Source organism: Eublepharis macularius, chromosome 11 (genome assembly GCF_028583425.1).
Source record: "Eublepharis macularius isolate TG4126 chromosome 11, MPM_Emac_v1.0, whole genome shotgun sequence".
Classification (NCBI taxonomy): domain Eukaryota; kingdom Metazoa; phylum Chordata; class Lepidosauria; order Squamata; family Eublepharidae; genus Eublepharis; species Eublepharis macularius.
The window spans coordinates 40,095,010-40,116,498 of NC_072800.1; the positions used below are offsets into that span (position 1 = coordinate 40,095,010).

At 39.6% G+C, this 21,489-nt stretch overlaps 1 protein-coding gene across 3 annotated transcripts in view; it reads left to right on the forward strand.

Moving 5' to 3' along the window:
• Window positions 1–21,489, forward strand: part of NEK10 (NIMA related kinase 10) — a 111,832-nt gene that overhangs the window by 38,726 nt on the left and 51,617 nt on the right. For all 3 annotated transcript variants that reach the window (XM_054992107.1, XM_054992105.1, XM_054992106.1), the window contains exons 20-25: window positions 1,107–1,152; window positions 1,858–1,979; window positions 2,971–3,073; window positions 11,524–11,602; window positions 18,790–18,919; window positions 21,047–21,117. In XM_054992107.1, the coding sequence (XP_054848082.1) occupies window positions 1,107–1,152; window positions 1,858–1,979; window positions 2,971–3,073; window positions 11,524–11,602; window positions 18,790–18,919; window positions 21,047–21,117 (551 nt within the window). The remainder of the gene's footprint in view (window positions 1–1,106; window positions 1,153–1,857; window positions 1,980–2,970; window positions 3,074–11,523; window positions 11,603–18,789; window positions 18,920–21,046; window positions 21,118–21,489) is intronic.

Genomic DNA, 21,489 nt, shown 5'->3' on the forward strand with positions numbered 1-21,489 from the left:
TTGGTCTGCAGTAGAAGAGTAAGACTTGAGTCCATTAGCACCTTAAAGACCAACAGGATTTTCATGTATAAGCTTTCGAGAGTCAATCTGATGAAATGAGCTTGACCCTCAAAAGCTTATACCTTGGAAATCTTGTTGGTTTTTAAGGTGCTCTTGCATTCGTATATTATTGTGTGTGTTGATTACCATATTTTCACTGCACAGAGATTCATACTGATGGAAAAAGCATTTGTCTCTTGATGGCTGCTAAGTCATTATTAGCATCCAACTGGAAATCACCCAAAATCCCCTCTATTGAAAATTGGCTAATTAAGTTATGGGACTTTTATATCCAAGAAAAGGTCTCAGAAATTACAAGGCAATCACAACCCTGCCCGAAAGATTCTAATTTTGCAACTAAATGGCTTCCGTTTTTTTAATTTTTAATTGTCAAGGATATACACTCCCCTAAACATTTATCATTCTTTTGGTTACCCTAAATTAATGTTCAGTTATTTCAGTACTAAAGATATTTAACATTTTAATAACAGTAATAACATGTTAAGACTGTAAGATTTGTATGATATATTCCTCAAGTTCACTTGTTGGTTTGCTCTTTGTTGTTATAATGTTTTATTGTTAACTGTTAAAAATTTAATAATAATAAAAATAAAATTAAAAAAAGAAAAGAAAAAGCATTTGTAATGTATGTGTATATGTGTATAATATATCTATATCTATAGAGAATGTCTGTGTGTGCATCTGTGTTTGTGTGTGTGTGTGTATTTACATGTGTAAAAAATTGAAACAAAGATTTCATGCCATTCATTTTAATGTTGTACAGTATATTCCTTCACATATCTGTATACCAAAAAAAAAACCCCTTCGCTTAGAAGTAACTAACCCTAAATTAGTGATGAAGTAAAGGGAGGGGAGTCTTATTAAAGAACTATTAGTAACACTATAAAGTATTAATAAATAGTATAAAGAAAGGGAGATAAGATGGTTCCTGCCACACAGTGCCTTGAATTCAATAGCAGCACATCTGGCCATGTCAGAAAGTTTTTGTAAATGTTATAACCTGAATGTTCCACCTAACCCTAATGCTGTGCATTATTTTATTGTAGCTTTATCATCCTAATGTTGTACGATATTACAGAACATTCTTAGAAAGTAAGTATATATTTACAAGGCTACTTTCCTAAACTAATGTGTTACTATAAGAAGTTTTTAAACAGAATTTTTTTAAAAAAAAAAAAAACAGGACCTCAGCCTTCTAGACATCATCAAAAAGATTTTCTTCCAGCTGCAGGTGTTGGGGAACATTATTGAATTTTCATGATATGTCTAGGATTCAGAGGAGGACAGAGGCTTTTAATTGGTACCTGAATCCTGCGTATGCATGAGGGATTCCTAACCACTCTTAAAACTCATATCAGTTCTTTAAAATGACAAGCTTAATCTCTCAGATGTCACATGTAGTCATTAGAGGTTTCTGAAAAGTTTTTACCTAGTTCAGCAACATGTTCTTTGGCCCCTGTTACAACGTCAGGTCTGCTTCATATGATGATTACCCCAATGTTCTAGGCAGTGGGCACAATCACAGTGTTTCACACAGCCCTGTAAAGAGGTGTTTTAATATAAGGGAGTTTGAGAAGTCACCTCTGATAGTGGGTTAGTCATTTCCTTCTGAGGCAGTAGATCCTTAGGCTGTTGTGTTAATGGCAGGATATTGGTGGACCAGATAAGCAGTTCTGATCTTAGGATTCCTTTAGCTTGGACTCCAAAATTTTGAATAGTATGGTGTACCCTAGTCAGCCACTGGATACAGAAATAGAATATTGTTTTGCTACTACTGTTTTATTTTGTTGTGTATAGATGACAAGCTGTATATAGTCATGGAGCTCATAGAAGGGGCACCACTGGGAGAACATTTTCATTCTTTGAAGGAAAAGCAACAGCACTTCACGGAAGATAGAATATGGAATATATTCATTCAAGTAAGTATCTGAATCTTTGTTAAATAACTTTTCTTTGTTCAGAGTTTGATTCCAGGACAGTGGTTCATTTATGCTTCTGGTGCCCAAGACAGGGTAGAACTGTGGTGCAATGGTTAGAGTGTCAGGCTAGTATCTGGGAGACCTGGGTTTCATCTGGACAGCTTCTCTGTTTAACTTGTTTTGTTTTTAGACTGGAAATCCCAGCGGGGACCCAAAGTGGCTTACAACATTGCTCTATCCTTCTCTGTTTTATCCTCTCAGCAAAACACTGTGAGGTAGGTTAGGCTAAAGAGAGTGATTGACCTGAGGTCACCTTGTGAGCTTCCATGGCAGAGTGGAGATGAAACCCAGGTCTCCCAGATACTAGCCTGACACTCTAACACTGCACTACACTGGCTGCCCCAGATTTCACCTGCAGAGAGTTTAACTAAAATCTCAAGGCAGAATCTCAAAATACCACTTTCCTGGCAAAACAGAAAAGAGTTCTTGAGACTTTGCATTAAGACTTTTGTTGGCCTTTCTGGATGATTGAGGACAAAGCATTAGTCTGCTTCATTTCATGTCTTTGAAAGCAGGAGAAAATTGACAAAACTTCCTATAAAACATTATTTTCTTTGGAATGTTAGCATACACACATGCATCTTTTTAGAGGAGGTGTACAGCAACATAGTGGATTGTCAAAAGTATGCCAACTTTGCTCCCTGTACATCCCAGTGCATTGGAAGACTGATATAGTGCGCAAACTGAATAATATAACTGAGACATTTTATCATTGTGCTTATTGGGGACACAAACTGTGGTCTTCTGTCAGTTTTATACCATCCTAGAAATTATCTCATTCATTACAGTTTTGATGCCACATTGTGTCCAGAGTCTCCATGCAATCACCCGCAAGACTTGTTTCTCCAGTGCTAGGTTCTAAGCTTACGATTTGATAGTCACTGAAATATATGGCTTTGCATTTATATTAAGGTTTTTCTTTGTTGTAAAGCTGTGTTTAGCTCTTCGGTATTTGCACAAAGAGAAGAGAATTATCCATAGAGACCTCACTCCAAACAATATCATGCTGGGAGATAAGGATAAAGTAACAATCAGTAAGTTCTAATTTTGTAATGCTAGCAAGTTTCAGCAGACATCATCAAACATGAAAACATCAAACTATTTCTAATGTATATTCACAGATTAAACCGTTTCTTTTTAGATAGTACTATATACTACTTGCATATGTATTGTGTACACTTCTGTGTAGATGAGGAGTAGTAAATTTCTCAACGTATTGATGTGGTCTTTAAATTATCCTTTTATTAGATGTCCAAAGTTTCTATTGGTATAAAACAAAAAATGTAGTATACTTCATGTGCTGGTATTACCTGTTCTCTTTTCTGAAGGGGAACACTTTGTACAGGAACAGAGTATTGACTGACTGACTGACTGACTGACTGACTGACTGACTGACTGACTGACTGACTGACTGACTGATTGATTGATTGTCTGCCTTTTTTGCTGAGATCCAATGGATTACACAGTGCAAGTGAAATATAACGTAATCAACAGCTAGGGTAGTCACTGAACAAAGTACAATAATGAACCACAGTTAGGACATTCAGTGAACAGATACAATAGGATATGGTAGCAAAATTTTTTAAAACAAACATAGGGATGAAAACTTTATGAAATAATGCATTACTAATTTCCATGGCATGTTTAACAATGTGGAAACTTCCTCATAGGTGCATATGTGCATAGGCAGACAGTACCCAATACCATTGGGTTTCACAATCCAAAGAATCAGTCTAGCCAACACATCACCCGTGAATTGTTGCATACGTCAAATGCTTCCTTATTTCTAGAAAACAAGGAGAAGGCCTTGCCTTTATGTGTCTCTTATCATGGTCTACCTGGACTCTGACATCTAAAGAGAACTGTAGGTTCTCTTATCTTAATGATCCGGTTACATAAATATTGAGTCTAACTAGTCTACAGGGGATGCAGGTTCCCTGTATTTCAACTCATATCCTTTCAAGGAGATAAACAGTTCAAACTAACTCAGTCCTCTTCTATAATGTTCACCACACCCATTATTTGTTGCATTTCATATAATTATTTGAAATGTTCAAAAATGTGGAATGGGTACTGTCCATGTGAACATGGGTGGGTGGGGGTGGTGGACATTATCTTATTGCATTAAGCGGAATAAAAGTGGGTGAACTTTGCTTTTGTTGCAACTTAATTCTTCATGCAATTAATTTGTTGATTTGAGTCAGCCATGTGCTTCTGAAAGATGTGTGTGTGAGTCAATTTAATGTGTTACAGTAATGATGTCTTAGATGAAGAACAAATAAGTACTTTGGGGAAAAAACGTTAACTTTGCATCCTTTGGGGAAGAAGATCTTCCCGAATGTTCTCATTTCTCATTTAGTCTCCTTGAATAATTAAAAGAATGTGATTATGAACTTTAGAGCACATGTTTAAATAACTAAGCACTTACTGCAAAACACTGAAAGATGATTTTAAGACTTTCTCCCATTAATAGCTAAATGCCATAAACTGAAATTGAATTATTTGGGGGAATAGTTTGTCTTGCCTCCAAAAGATGTAGTGGGGCTTAAAACCCAATAGGTTGTATTAGAATGTTTCTAGGAAGAGTTTACATAGATGTGATTGCCTTTGAAGTACCAGTGAACAATTAGCCACCTGTTCCTTTCCTCTGACTTACTCAACACCACCTCAGAGATACTCTTTTGTTTGAACTATACACAGTCAGTCTTAATTAATGATTTTTTATCTCACTCTTCCTTGAAGCAGCTCAGGGCAACATACCTAGTTCTTCCCTCCTCCATTTCCCCCTCACAAATCTGTGATGTAGACTAAGGGGAGAGTGATTAGCTAGAGGCCTCCAGTAAGCTTCATGGCTGCATGAGGTTTTGAACCCTGGTATCTCCAGTCCAACACCATAACCACTATACCATGCTGGCTCTGTCTTAAGTAGGTGGCAAACTTTGCCTTGGAATTAGATATAATTTAGAATTCTTTAAAAAGAGGTTACATGGCCTATTTCTATCGGTGATAATCATAGCATGTCAGCGGCCTGGTATGTGCAGGAATAAAATCTGTATATGAATCAGGAGCAGCAAAAAAGCATATTGGTTTAGGCTTGTCCTAACATTAACTGACTAGAAGACTTGAACTTTAACATCTTTATCCTATTTTGGATGTCTTTCAGGGAGTTACTGTCCTAGGGGTCCTTTTTAACATTATATACAGTGTAGGAACTTTGGTTTGTATTGATTCCCACTTTAAAGTGGTTTCTATGAAACTGGTAAACATTTCTCCAGTATACCAAAAGGAAAGGGAAAGAGTGCTATTCATAAATAGATGTGGCTCTGAATAATATCCCAAATGTGTGATTTAGCCGCTGTTTAATGCAACAAAGGATTCTAGTATTCTTACCAGGTGGTTCTGAAGCATCTAGTGCTGTTACTCAGATATAAATGATAAAGCATGAAACTCTAGCCAAGTCTTAATATCTCAATTTTGCTGGTTCAGCTCCTATACTGCATCATTTTTTTCATGACTGTCTGCACCAGATTTGCCACCATGACTGAGTAGTCAATCCAACCACTAAGTGGCTTTCCTCGGAGCACTTATATCCCAACTTTTTTAAAAAAATCCACTTTGCAGGAGGCTGTTTCCCCATGCATACTCTTTATTCTGTTTTCGACGTTTTACTCTCTTCCCCCCCTCTCCTGCCCCCTGCCAGCCCACTACATTTGATTGGCTTCTCTCATCTAGCCAGCCACTCCCCCTCTCATCCTTTCCATTCTTCCCTGCTCCCCTCTTTCCTTAATTTTTTTTTTTAAGTCCAGTGCAGGATTGATGAATTGCTGGTTTGAAAGCTCACAGGGGGAAGTTCTCTTTTTATTCTCTTTGTTTTGGCATGGGCAGGAATATTATACAGGAGGCTAAATATCTGGGTATCAAAAATAAAGAATTTAATACCGAGTTTTAGAGATCCGTGAACAGCCACATACAAACCAATTCCATACCTTTTGGTTTGACTTCAGGAAAAGTGAGGAATTATATCCCCAGTGCAGAAGGGGCTTCTGGTAGCTTTAATTTCTGTTGATTAACCAAACTAGTGTCATCAAAATGAGAAACTAGGGGAAAGGAAATGACTGTATTGTGGGATTGCTTGAAAGTGTGAATGAATATATATGCATTTCTGCGTGCCTGCAAACATATATGATGGCTTAATGAACAAAAACATTCTAACACTAAGAGCTTATCCAGATATTCAGGAAGCACATCCTACAATCCTCCAGATTATCATGCCATCTCAGAATGCACATGCGGATTAGAAAAATCCTCCCTGCTAAGCAAACTGAATAGCCACACCAGCCTCATACAAAAAAGTCTTCACATGATTCTGTTTCTGCACTTTAAAAAACATTCATGCACTGTAATATTTCTAGGGGGGGGGGAAACCAGGAGCCAGGTTGCACTAAAGCATACTGCCACTGCATGGTGCTCTTGCATTGCCTTTCATAACTGTACCCATTCAACCTCTCTCAATAGAGGATTGGATCAGCTTTGGAGACATGCCAAAAATATTACTTGAATAGCATAAGAATTAAGCAAAACAGAGCTTTGTCCATTATAACTTGCCATTATTGGGAATCCTATTATTTTATCTGGTGATATCTTAACAAATGGTTAACAATACATATTTTTATTGTATGTATCATTAAAGCCTACTGTTTGTTTTCTTTAGATTACTTCCAAAAGGATTATGGTGGATTTTTCTGAAAGGCAATAAAATAATACTTATTTGATGCAGTATTTGGCAGGCAGGCACCATTCATATGTTTTAAGTCATGCCTGAAGAATTGGTTAATTTTCTTTGGTAGATTTGCTAAACTTTGCAGCATAGGTGATCACTACAGTATTGTGTGTTGAAAACTGTGATCAAGAAGGACTTCTAGAAAAACATACCAAAACTACTATAGATAAAATTCATCAAGCACCAATGCCTTTGAGCCATGTAAAACATGGTACTGCTACAGCCATAGTACGCTCATATTGCGTTAAACCCAAATGTAAACTAAATCAATGTTTGGCTTCAGATTACGCCACATAATAAACTGACTTTAATACTACCAGATCAGTTTGTTTACCCTGTCTCAGAACGAACCAGCAACTGTGTTCCTGTTAATTTAGTTCTTCAGGATCTGAGAGTGAGAACAGCTTCTTAACAATGGTCAAAACAGATTCATCATGTAAAGGCAGCATCACAATTTGACTTGCACGTCTATATGTCTTGAATTTACACACTGATAAGCTCTTTGTCTTAGTTATCCTGCTTTTTTTAATGCACATATACTTAATTTTACAAAAAAAAAATCACACACGCTCTATAAAAAGAGAAGTGGCATGATGTTGACATCATGGGTACCATTGGAGAGACTGTGACACTGAGAGATCTCTGTCTTTTGGTGCTACACCTCTGAAGATGCCAGCCACAGCTGCTGGCGAAACGTCAGGAACTACAATGCCAAGACCACAGCAATACAGCCCGGAAAACCCACAACAGCCATTGGAGAGACTCCCATCTCACCTGACTTTTTCCTGATAGAGAGGAAACTATTAACTATCTCCATCACTGCTAGAGTACAGTGGGTCAAAAGACTGCCTGTCAGTTTTCAGGGCAGTAAACCTATGTTCTAATTACGCTTAAAACATTCCATCGGTATTCACCTTTTGTAGCAGATAAGTGTAAAAGCCTTTCCCTCCCAAGTGGCTATTACATATATAATGTGAGAAACAATAAACAAATGTTGCTTCTTGTTATTTCCAGCCATGAATCTTTGAAATCACAAATAGTGCAAAAGGTCAATGATTGAGCAGCACATCTTAAGTCTTAATTTGAGTTCCTCCTGAGGGTGTTACTTGTTCTGGCACATGCCTCAGTTCTGTCTCCTATCTTCCTGTATGTGATGTTATTTTCTCTGACTATATATATATATATATATATATATATATATATTAATAGAAGAAGTGTTTCAAACATTCATGTGGCCTTCTGTTAGGATCTTTCCACAGGGCTAACATTTCAGATTGTATTAAGAAGTCCACATGTTTGAAAGCACCCCACATCAGAATTTTATTATTTATATTAAAATATTCACCTAGTCAAATTAACAGTTGTGGCAGCTTCTGAATTATCATTTGAACAATGTAAAAAATTGATTGCAAGAGAAGAGCTTGAGCTAGAAAGTTTATCATGTATGCTGTGGTTTAGGATTTCTTACACTGAGCAGGGATTTAGACTCTATAGTCTAGAATGCCCCTTTCAGTTCTAAAGCTCTATAATTCTCATCTTACACATACAAGCAGGCATTGAATAGGGACATCTTTTAGCAATTCCAGGAGAAGACTGTACCATATGTCCCCCTGAAGGTTTGGATTTGGATAAGCTGTTGTGCCAGGAAGGACAATTTAGTATGTAAAATGTTTTTTTTCTTTCAGTGAAAGGGGAATATAAGCATTTAACAGCCCTGTTTTATTTTTTGCAAAAGCAGCAAAAAAAAGTGACACGTGATTTTTGATTCAGCCTTTCTGTGATCCTATTTAACACGTTTCTCCCAGGTACATCCCCATGTTGGGCTGACAGCTGTGGTCTGTGTCAGGGCTTGCCACGGCTGCCACTGGGCATGGCACTGGGCGGTCTGCTCCTAACGTCACAGGGGGGCCAGGGATTCTGCAGGACCCTGCTCTGTGGAAGGAGGGGCGGTATACCTCACCCAGACTCCCTCTCAGTCCACTCGCTGGCCTGCTCAACCTGGCCTGCTTACCCTCTGCATCCTCCATCATCTCCTCCTTCCAGAACTCTCCTCCAAGCCTCCACTCTTGCATTGCACTGCTCTCACTCCACCTCATCACTCCTTACTCACACCCACCACCCCAGAGCTCTTCCCAGCCACCCTTTATAGGGTTTCCTTTCTCCACCCCGCCCTCCTTCCAGGCTTGTTCCCTCTCCTGACTGGGCCCAGCTGTGCATTCCTCCAGGCGTTTCCCTCCAGCCACTAATCCCTCCTGGGCTCTTTTGCCTTGCTGGCAGGGTGGGGTTGAGTGCGAGCCATCCCCAGCTGAGGGCTCCTTGGCCTTGCTCATGAGGAGCTGCCCCAGCCAGCCTCTGTGCTATTGGGCTTGCCTGGCCTTGCTCACGAGGAGCTGCCCCAGCCAGCCTCTGAGCTACTGAGCTTGCCTGGCCCTGCTCACGAGGGGCTGCCTTAGCCAGCTTCTGCACTGCCTGCTCAGCAATGCTGGGCGGGGCCACCCATCTCCTCCCCCAGAATGCCTGTGGCAGGCCCCCCTGGAGAGGCTTGGCTTCTAGCAACTCCTGAGCCAGGCTGCTGTCTTCTAGCCAAGGTGTGGCTCTGGGCTGCAGCGGCAGCGTCCTCTCCCTGCCAGGTAAGGGCTCTGCTTGGGCTGCTGCTGCTGCTGCTGCTGCTGGACCCACCTTCCCCCTGCTGTGGCCCTTTCCCTCTGTCCTGCTTTGCCCCCTCTCTTCCCCCTGGAGGGTGGGACTGGCTGGTCTCCCCTTGCTCCCCCCAGCCCTCTGAGGCTTAGGCCTTTCGCCTCTTCCCCCTGGAGTGGGCAGGTTCTGGACCCGGTTGCTGGGAGTGGGCAGGTCCTGGACCTGGTTGCTGGCTGGGGTGGCAGGGCCACTGCCTCCTGGTTGCCTCCCCCCGCTCCCTCCTACCAAGTCTGGGGGCTGGGACCCAGACCCCGGACAGTCTGTTTCAGATCAGGAAAATATCCTAGAAATTCTCCCTATGTGTGGTGGTGCCGATCTTAATAGAGACCACTTGCATGCAGGAGCATGGGATTCTCAGACCACGACAGTCAATCTGACCTGGGGATGTACCTGAAAAAAATATACTGTGTAGTCAGTTGTGATGGCAAATTCCAGAGGTGACACCAGTTTTCTGTCTTAAATTTCCATCCCTTGCGTCTTTATGAGCTGCAGTTCAAATCTAAGAGGTATTATCGACCTTTCAATGCTGAATATATGTATATTGCTGACAGAGCATGGTTTAACAACGTAAAATAACCTTTGAAAAAATTGGTATCTGGATTAATTAATAGGCCGTAGCCAGTTAGGTTGAACTAATTGGAGTATTCGTTGGTTCAAACAGTATTTGGAGACCAAGAAAACTTTTAATTCCCAATTCTGCCCTGACCTTTGTCTTAGTATTTTTTTCTAAATTACAGATCCTAATGCTTCCTTTTCACACAGCCTAAACCTATTCTAGTTAGCTTGGAAATAAGTCCAGCTGTTTTCATGTTGGCTTTCTCCCTGTAAGAATGCATAGGTTTTTGCCATATAGGAATAAATATAATATATAGTAAGGTGTGCAGAAAATATAGTGGTAAAATATAGTTAAGCATGTGACTTTTAATATATAGTCCGAGCGCTAATTATAGAGGCAGCAGCACTGAATGATTATTTAACCTTGGATAAATGTGAACTGCTGTAAGCTAATGTGCAACATAGAAGTAGGTACTTTTCTGTTGCACTTCTGTGCCTACAAAGTGAATTGCTCAACAGCTGCTGTGCTGTTGCTGGCACTAGAGACAGAAGCAAGCAGGCAACAGCAGCCGTGTCCTTTCCCTGCAATCCTCTGAACAAGGATGAACAGCACGGTAGTGGGTAAGGGAAATCCCTGTGGACATGGGAGCAGCGACTTCCTTGCTACCCTGTCAGTTTCCTTCTGATGACAGAGCTTAATATAATATTTCGCCCTGTGGGAAGTGTTGAAATGAAATATTTTGCTGACAGTTAAAAGATATTTATGTGACCTTTTCAGAGATCACATTGCTGTATTATCCTACAATTTGGCTTCAGGGAGTTACTGCTTTTCAGCTGTTGCCAAGATCAGTAGCTGATATAGGATAGATTAGAATCAAAGTTACTTAAGTAAGTGTTTCCATAGTTAATATGTTATTAGTTTTGGCATCTGCTCAATTCTAATCTTCATAAATTGATTTTGATATAAAATACTTATTTCTATTCCATAATGTTGGAACAACATTAGTGTAAAGATGAACTAATTGTAGACTGCAGTGCAAAACTGGAAGTGATGGCATCATGTCAGGGCAGTGTTCTAGGATTCACCCAAAACTCTATGGGAGAAACCTAAAACATCACCTGTGATGACATCACTTCTGATTTTGTGCCATGCGTGAAGCCGGCAAGCCTTCCCCCATTCCCCACCCTGCCAGCCTGTGAAGCAGCAGTGGGGAGGGGGGGGGACGCTCGGAGGCTTCCTACACTTGCAGGAGACCTGGCCCTCCTAGATTTAAATATACTTAATTAATCGCAAAGGCAGATGTGGGGAAAGGGCAAATAGTGTAATACCAACTTTATAAAAATAAGCGAGCCTTTTCAGTAACAGTAAACTTTTGCTAATTGGTATTCCTTGGAGTAACTAAAAACTAAAGCATTTGTGGAAAAACTAATTCTTTTCCCCCCTCATTGCAGCTGATTTTGGTCTTGCAAAGCAAAAAAAAAAAGAAGACAGTAGGCTTACCTCAGTTGTTGGAACTATTCTCTACTCCTGGTAAGACAATTTTAGTTCTAGAGTTTGGAGGGGGCACTTTGTCTTCAAAACATAATGGGTTTTGTAAATGTATTGGAAATTGTTTTAATATTGTTGGGTGAAGATGGTGTAACGATTGAGCCATCGGAGTGCACAGTATGCTCCCTGAAACACACCAGTTAAGCCACTAGCAATGCCACCCTTAGAACACTTTCCTTAAAGTAAACCCTGTTGAATAGATTTGAATAGTGTTCTGTATTGCTTAGTATTTCAATGTTAATATACTTAGCACTTCAATAGAATTGAGCTTTTAAGGCTATTCAGTGCAGGTACAGGTGCCACCTGTTGTATAAAGATCACATGCAAGCCTGTGTAAATAACATTGAAATGAATGGTAGTTTATCATCTACATTGCTTGCTGTATTGTACTTAAACCTGTAATTATGCCATCTGTCTACACACATGAGGCTGGCATTTCACCTAATGTCCTATACGAGTCTTAGCTAAATTGTGCAATACTTAACTTTGAGAGTTAGGGTCTCTATGTGGAGTGTGAGCATCACACATTCCAGTAACCATGCTGTATAAATAAATTTTAGCCATTATGTAGTCAGCCATTACTGATACCATATTACATCTAACAAAAGACCTTATTTGAAAGTATAAAAAACATATTGTTTCTAAGTTTGTTGAAATAGTCGAATTTTAATACAACATCTCACTTCAATTTTTGCTCATTATTATTTATTTACGTTTTTTGTAAGATACCTTTCTCACTGAGATTCAAGGTGGTTACAAAATTAGGTCCTGTAGTAAGTTATTAGAATGTTACTTTTTCTAGGCAGGGACCATATTAGCCAATGGAAAACAGGAACAGCTGCTGTGGGTCCCACACTAAGATGGCAACTTCCCCGGCTCACCCCCCCTCCCCTCAAAACAGGGAAGGCAAGAAGAGCAAGCTCCTGCCATTGCTTGTACCTGCCCCATTTGGGGCTCAGGCATCTGGCTTTCAGTGGCAGCAGTAGCTCCTGCCTGCCTTGCATAGGGCGAGGAACACCCCTTGGTTTGGCCTGGGAGGCAGGAGCAACGGTTGGGTGGCAGTGATTCTGAAGCCCCATCCTGGACTTTATCCAGGGTTCCTGAATCACTAAGACCACCCCTGTTTCTGAGGTCTTAAATGATGATTATTTCTACATTGTTTGCATCTCTGCTACAGTTGTCCCATTATGAACATATTTGCCTTTCTTTAAGATCTTTCAGATGGGTCATAAACATGGTTAGGGAGTTAGTTCTTACTTCTGATAATGCATTAGACATGTATATCTACACAAATTATAAACTCGACTGTCAGTTAAGATAATAATCTGAGGCTCTTCTCTGAGTACCTCTGCCTTTGGCAGTTAAGCTAGTGGCTAGTCAACAGAGTTCCTCTTCTTTGGGGGTGTCTTCGTTGTGGAACTGTCTTTAATAGTGAAGGGTCCATCAAATGGCAGGAATTTGTGGCCATAAGAACAGTCTGGAATTGAATAGGTGGGCTAATGTCTGTTGAAATGTCCCTTCTCAGCTGCATTTAGGCTTTCTTTTTCTGATTGTCCTGTTTCTCTATGCCATTAGCCTTCCACTTTTAGCCATTGATATGGGCATTGCAGTTTTACTTAAAAATAAATCTCCTCCCCCCTCCTTCTACTTGTTGCTTGAGGAATCAGGGAAAGACCCCAATGTGCCCATTGTGCAAGTGAGAATCTTAATCCTTTAAAATCTGCATTGATGGGAGATTCTTTGGATGAAGGAGGCAATTGCCCAGTTATATAGAAAATGAAAAAAAATGCAGGCAGAAATGCATTGCTTATTGAAACACAGTAAAACAAAGAATAGGAAAAAGTATTCAGACAGGCAATAGAACTGTAACAAAGACAATGAATTTAAAATATTTATTTATTTACTTCATTTAGAGTCTGTCTTCCTCACTGAGACTGAAGGCAAATAACATAATTTTAAAAAACAATACAAATTATTATTAAAACTGGATTACAAAATTAGAAAATGCAGAAATGATAGTATAATATATACAGCAAACAGTGCAATAAAAGATTACAAAACTGGAGATGAGTGCAATAAAATAGTACAATAAAAGATTACAAAATTTCTAAATCCCTTGGATCCAGCATACCTCAGAAAGTGTTTGCTTTCTTTCATCCACATCTCTGTGTTTTTTGAGATTTGTAGCAAAGGGTTTTCTTTGGTTCCATCCATGCCTTATATGAATTTAGCTAGTGCAAAGTGCATAGCTGTCTCTGTAGCCGCACATTTTGGGGTACACTTGTCCCATTGATTGTATTTCTTAAGTATATGGCATTCACAGTCTATTCAGCATTGTTCTTCTTCCTCTGATTCTTGTCTCCTCTAATTTCTGGCCTTTTTTGCCTATGTGTGTTTTTCTATCTTTGGCTTTTTGTTTCAAAACTGGTTATTTTGAGTTGTGTGTGGTTGAAGTTTAATATATTATTTTGAGCAATTGCTGAAAGGACAACTGATAGTTTCCATACACACAAAGTTTGCAACAATCAATATTAATAATTGCTGATGTCAAAATATATTTTATTTGGAATACACATCTTCTTTTCCTGGGATGCACATGGAGACCTGAATGTTGAACCTATCTGGCCATTTAACATTGCTTTCTTTAAAACTGTGAAAATGTCTTCTCACTATCCATTAAAATATAAAAATTATGTGTATAACAGCAGGTCCTCTGGTCAGTGGGTAGTAAAAGATTTAAAGGAATGCATTGTTTGAATTCCTTCATGCCAAAGAGTTTGTCTATCTCAGTATCTGATAATGATGATCAAAGGATGTATCCTTGAGATATGCTGAGATAATGATGTGGCTTGGTAATATGGTTTAAACAAATAAGCATTATTCACTTTAGAACTGGAGAAACAATAGGTAAGAAGACAAGAAGGGATGTAAATATTAGGTGACAATGAGAGATTAAAAATGGCAGTAGTAAAAGAATAATAGTAGGAATAAGGTATTTTAATAAAGAGGATAGAAGCATACAGGGAATTGGTTGGAAGACAGAGGAAATCATCCAAAGATAAATGAAGATAAGACCAGGAAAACAGGAAAACTTGCCAGTGAAGTAATTAGAAGTAGAAAAAATGAGAACAGACACAAGAAGAGTAGAAACTCTATCCACAAAGAATTGACCAAGAGTCTGAAGTGGAAAAAATCAAATGTAAGAAGAGGAGTGGAGAAGGAAATCAAAAAGTGCCATGGGGAAGAAGAGAGACAATTAATTAAGCATAGAGAAATAGAATTGTTTAGCAGAGGATCAATCTGGAAAATGAATCCAAAATTAATGGAAGTCAAAACAGAGAACTTATACCAGAGATACTTAGAAATATGATAACAGGAATGAAGGAAGAGAAAAATGCACAGAACCAGTGGGGTGAAAAGAGTGAGTGCTAATGATAATATAGAAATTGGAGTAACGGCAGAGTCAGAGAATGAGCAAAACATAAGGGCTAAGAAAAAGCTTTCATATTGATTTATTGACCAAAAACAGGGCATCATAGAAAAAGGATGAAAGAAAGATGTTGAAATAATGGATCAGATACCAGATTTTAATGAAAGTTAAAATCACCCAATGCAATAGGTTGGATCCTATGGATTTGCCCCATTGGAGGCACTTCCCTCTGATGGAATGAGCCCCTAATGCATGACATCATGCATCAGGAGAGAGGAGTCCTTCCACCTGCTAGCAGAATGGATCCATGGAGTCCAGCACGATAACTGAAAGAGAAGGTGAAAGAAAAAGAGAAAGCCCTGTCTAAAGGTCAGAAAAGAGTGAAAGACTTAAGGGCATGATAATAATGAGTAGGACTGAACTTTGCTTTCCACTTTTTCAGCATGGCATTTCTAAACCTGATGAGTCACCAGAAGTGTAGGTCTTTTAAAGGTATGGGCCCAAGAATGAGAAAAGCTGTGTGTTCTTTGCACTTGAATCCAGAAGAATGAAGATTGATTCAAGTCCCCTTTTTTGGCAGGTTGAATTAATGCAACTATTTGATCTGAGCTTGGTTTCTTACAGCCTTTAACATGCTCTGTCTTACTAAATCCTCTAGTTTTACCAATATATCACTCAAGCAGTCTCTTTTATGATGACCTTTGCACAGAGGAACTAATATTTACAAAACCTAATCCTAGTCTGTTGGCTATTTCTTGTAAGACTGCCAGAGAACAAGTAGAGTATTATACAGCACCTCATTAGGATTCAGCTTTGGAAGAAAAGTTTATCTTCATATCCTTGTTAAAATTAAACGTATGAAAATATTGTAATAAAAATAGAATAAAATTGGACATGAAGACTTCAATATAAAGAATTATAATGGTATTTGGTGAAAATGAATCTGTAAAAAGAGCCGTTCTATAAACAGCATTTTGGGGACATCTGCTTTTTCCCCTAAGTCTTTAATTTTGTGTTTTAAATGTTCACACATATTTCCAAGCCATTTCAAAGATGCAAACATCCTGACAAAATGCATGAAAAATTAAAATTCTGTGCTGATGTAAATTTGTTCAACAGTCAAATGTCTTTTAAGATTGAGTTTTGCATGCAAGAAGATTTGTTATTAAATAAAAATATGATTTCTGTATAAAAAGAGCAGATGCTCAATCCATTTGGAGCAAACATAGAGCATGGCTCAATCTGTTAAAAAAGAGTGAAACTGAAAAATGTTCGGCTAATGTGCCTTTGTGCTAGCTGAAACTATCAGTATGATAGGATACCAATGCAAGCCCAAGCAGAGTTATGCCCTTTTGAGTCCATTAAAGTGAATGGGTTTAGAAGGGTGTAATCTCTTTAGAATTTCACTGTCTGTATACTAATCTGTCTTAACCGGAAAACTGGTGAAGCAAGGATCTGTCTGCTTGAATAAAAAATACGGGATTGATCTATGACTTGGAAGCAAATGATTACTATGAAAATCCTTATGTATTTAATGCCTTATATGTTAACTGTACACTTTAATGCCACTTTGATGTAGCTGAAAAATTTTGTGATGAGATTATTATCCTGTATCCTGTTTCTAAATTCTGTCGACTATATCAACACCATTTTGAAACACTTGTGCTGTTTGACAATGCATAGTTCACAGATATTAGTATAATAATACCAGAGGAAACTGTCATTCCCATTCAATAAATGCTTATTTAGTACAACACTGCACGCCTTATAGATGCAGGGCTTTCACAATATAAGGGAAAATGAAGAATGTGCTCCTCAATGCCTTCTCCACAAGTAAATCTTAATCTGTAGCTCAAAACTGAACTGACAGATTCCAAGACGGCAATATTTTTCCTATATTGCAGTTTGGAGAAATCCTTCTTTTTGTTTAGTAAAACTCCAATCTGTTTAACTAGTCCTTCTGGATCAGACCAGGGGTCTATCTAGTCTAGCATCCTGTCTCACATAGTGGCCACGGCCAACCAGTTACTCAGGAGGGCCAAAAACAGGGCACAGAGGCTGAGGCCTTTCTGGTACTAATATCCAGAGGATTACTGTCTCTTAATACAGAGATTGCCTTTAGTCACTATGGATAGTAGCCGCTGATAGACCTATCCTCCAGAAATGCTGCAGCATGACTGTTATCAAGAGTGAGCAGGAGCATAAACAGCACCCACCTATCAATTACCATGCTCAGTTCAAGATACTGATTTTTCACATGCACAGCTCTTCATGGCCTTGGTCCAGCATACCTACGGGACTGCCTCCCTCCCAATGTTCCTCCATGGCAACTTTTCTCATCTGAACAGGGTCTCCTGCAGATGCTGCCTTGCACATGGGTGAAATCAATAGTAGCTCATCCATGGGCTTTCTCTGTGTGGCCCTTACCCTGAGGAACAACCTGCCTGAGGAGGTCAGGAGAGCCCCCATTCTCCTAGCTTTCCACAAACAATGCAAATCCAAATTATTCAAAAAGGCTTTTGTATTGTAGGGAGGGGGTCTCAGATGCTTAGGAGTTAAGGATCATAGACTTCACCACTGTGTTGCCTTATGTACTATCTGTTGTTTTAAATATGTGCTCCTATGAACTACCTGTGCTTCATGTTGTCTAATGTCAGCCCTAGAATTGCTTATGTTCTGTTTCAGCATTTCTTCATCTCTGTATTGGATTCTTACTAATGCTATTTACCATATGGCATTGTTTATGGAAATGCCCTTGAAACTGATTATACTAATCTCACACTGTGTAATCTGTCTTGAATCTCAGTGAGAAAGGCAGACTATAAATTATATTAAATAAATAAATCAGTCTAATCTTTTATTTTTTTAATAGCTTTTTATTAGTTTTCTCATATAGGAATAGGGGAGGACAAGGGAACAGGTAGGGAGGGAAGTCTAATCTCCTTTTAATTCTGGCTATGTCTGTGACCATCACTGCATCCTCTGGCAGTGAATTCCACATTTTAATCACTTTTTGAGTAAGGAAATATATCTTGAATTTCCTTTAATCTTCTTAATTTTCAGTCACTTAAACTGCTAAGGAGAAGAATGAATGAACTGTGTTCATTCTAATAAAAATTAACATTTTCAGGAAAATGGATGAGTAAATCCTATATTAATTCATTAAAATAGTAGCAGGGAAAATGCATGAATTAATATTATGATTGAACGGCATCAAATGAAAGAGGAGAGAAATTGATTGATTACTTCTAATAGTGGCTTGGAAAGTGCTGTTTTATTATGGAACCCTAAAACTGGAAGGTGTCTGTCCATCATCTTTTCCAGCTTCTAGACAAGTTGAAGCCTCGTTTTCTGCAGGTAGGAATAAATACTACCTGCCAGATAAATGGAGGTAGGAGATTAAGGAGTACATGCATGGTACAGATTGAGAGGAACAAAAATGAACAGAACTGGAGGAGACGTGGCACATACAGTGAAATGGTGGTTGAATCCAATTTATTTAAAATTTAGTACTATATATACAATTCTTGTATGAATTTTCAGTGCGCCATCAGTTTGAACACATTTCGATGTGTTTGGATGTGCAAATGATTGCATCACAATGTATGCCTTATGTTGTGTATTCTTCCAAAATATGTCCTCGTGATATCGTTAGCAGCCTCTTAAAAATTTTATATTAAGAATATTTTTCTGCTATTTTCTTCTCCTTTATTATTGAAAATTGCTTGTGTTTACTTAGCCCTGAAATTGTCAAGAGTGAGCCATATGGAGAGAAGGCTGATGTCTGGGCTGCAGGATGTATCCTTTATCAGATGGCAACTCTTAATCCTCCTTTTTTCAGCGACAACATGCTATCCTTAGCAACTAAAGTATGTAGACTTGCTGGATAACTGTACCACAACTTTTGCATCTCTTCACTTTATGAATGCCCTCTTTCTCCTTGCTTTTACTGTGACAACCCCATCCTGAAAAAAAACGTTCTTCATATAGTGATTTTACAGACTTTACTGCAGTATCAGAGAAACAGAGCTGGTAAGTGTTGTTCTGACCTAGAAAATGGGCCCAGCTCCTAACGCTGGCTGAAGGGAGCAAGGATTTCTCCTGCTTTTGATCTGGAAGATAAAAACACCAGAACTTATACTCTGCTTGGCTTTTTTGTGCCTGAAAGTGGCTACATTCTTTTTAAAATAAAAAATGAAAATTTCTAACCCAGTATAGTGCATAATCTGAGTATTGGTTATAACTTGCTCTCAGTGTTAATTAATGTTTTGTGTATTTTAATTTGTTTCATGGTTTTGAAGAATTTTGTTAACTACCTCATAGATTTTTTAAAAAGATCATAAGCTCATTTGAAGATAATTTAAGAGATCATATTTTAATAAGAAGTAAACTAATATGTTCATGCCTGCATTTTCTGTGGCCAGTTCACATTAGTGCCCAGTTCACATTAGGCAATTACATCTGTTTCTGTTGTAGTGCTATTTTTTATGAGGTAATAAAATTTTCCTTATATTTGCTAGACATTATGAAAACGTTACAGTACTCAAAGTACTCACAAGCATGTTTCATGAAGGGTTCAAAACCAATAAAAGACTTAATCATTTTCAAAATGGCAGAAAAATGTTTTAGAAGCAATTTCTCTAACATTTCTTAGTGCAGAAAATGTGTACATGTATTTGTATGGGAAATAGTATTCCTCTTCAAAGATTCTGCCTTATGAATGTTTGTGCATGTTTTTGAGAATTCTGATCAAATACTATATTGGCATATAATTAATGGTAAGCTTACAGGCATGTAATAGTAGAAAGTTTTTCAAATGAGAATAGTGTCATAAGAATATTTTGATGAGTTTTAGGTTAATTTCCAACATGAATGTCACTCTGGTGTCTGAAGGTCTATATATGCCATCTGGTGTGATGAGTATTGGTTAGGGCTGTGCACGGGTGGGGAGATTCGGTATTCCCATTTCGGGTTTACCCGAAGCGGGGAACCAATTCGGAATACCCCCAAATCGGATTCAGGGTTCGGGAATTGCTTCGGTATGCTCCATGAAGATTCGGAGCATACTGAAGCGAGGGGGGGAAACTCCCTACCAGCACCACCCCACACTCCCTGGGGCAACACCTCTACCCCCCCACCCCCTGGGGAGACCCCTCCCCCCACCCAACCCTGGGGAGACCCCTCCAACCCCCACCCACTTACCTGGCAGCGAGAGGGTCATCAGCTGGGCGGTGGGCCACCGCAGCCGCGGCGGCGGTGCAGCAGCACAAAGCAGTGCGGCCTGGAGCCAGCCAGCTCCTCTGCCACCGCTACGCCGCCGCCTGAGCCTGCGGGGTGGTGGGGAAGGCCGGAGCTGCCTCCTCCAGCCCTTCCTGCCCCTCAAATGGCCACGGCATGGCGGTGGTGCAGCGGCCATTTAAGAGGCAGGAAGGGATTTCTCCGCCTCCTCCGGGCCTTCTTGCCCCTCAAATGGCTGCTGCCATGCTGCGGCCATTTGAGGGGCAGGATGGGCCAGAGGAGGAGGCTCCGGCCTTCCCCACCACCCCACAGGCTCGGGCAGTGGCGGAGGAGCCGGCCCAGCGCCACCGCAAGGTAGGTGGGGGGAAGGTGGGGGGTTTGATATTTAAAGGCCCCCGCCGCTGCTTGTAAGCAGCGGCGGGGCCCTTTAAACAAGCCCCAAAGCTTTCCGAAGCATTTCCGAATGCTTCGGAAAGCTTTGCTTCAGTATTCTGAAGCAGGGGCAGCATGCTGGCCCCGCTTCAGGAATACTGAAGCTTGCCGAATCGGGTCCGCTTCGGGTATCTTTACCCTAAGTGAAACCTGAATAGCACTGCCCTAGTATTGGTTTCATTGCATGTAAATGCCATAGAGCGTGCCACTAATTCCTTCTTAAATTTATGCTGCTTATGTCTGTTAGGATGTTCCAAAGAAAAATAATAATCTAATATTCCCAACACTATTTTTTCTATTTTTGACAACAATTAATTTTCTTGCAGATAGTAGAGGCTACCTATGATCCTATCCCAGGAGGTTTCTATTCAGAAAAGGTATCAGCTATCATTAAAAGGTAGAGTCTGTGCTGATTTATGTCTAATGAGATTTCAGCTTGTCATTATGAATAAAATTAGCAATGAAGCCACTTGCTTGAATTGAACAATATTAAGATTTGGATAATGCAGAAAAAGTCCACTAATGGAAGGGATTTCCATCAGCAGAGTGGAACTTCCCGCCTCTCCTGCTGCAGTGCCCTCTGAAATGCTGCTGTTTGGGGATAGCCCCTCCCCCACTCCAGTAACAGCCTGAGAGGGAAGTTAAAGGTCTGCAGCAGGAGAGGTGAATTCCTCCTCCCAGATTGCTTCCCCTTTCCATTAGCAGAAATTTTATGCTGGATTCCAGCCTCAGATATTTTCTACTGAATGATTAAGACCTTTTAGTTCTG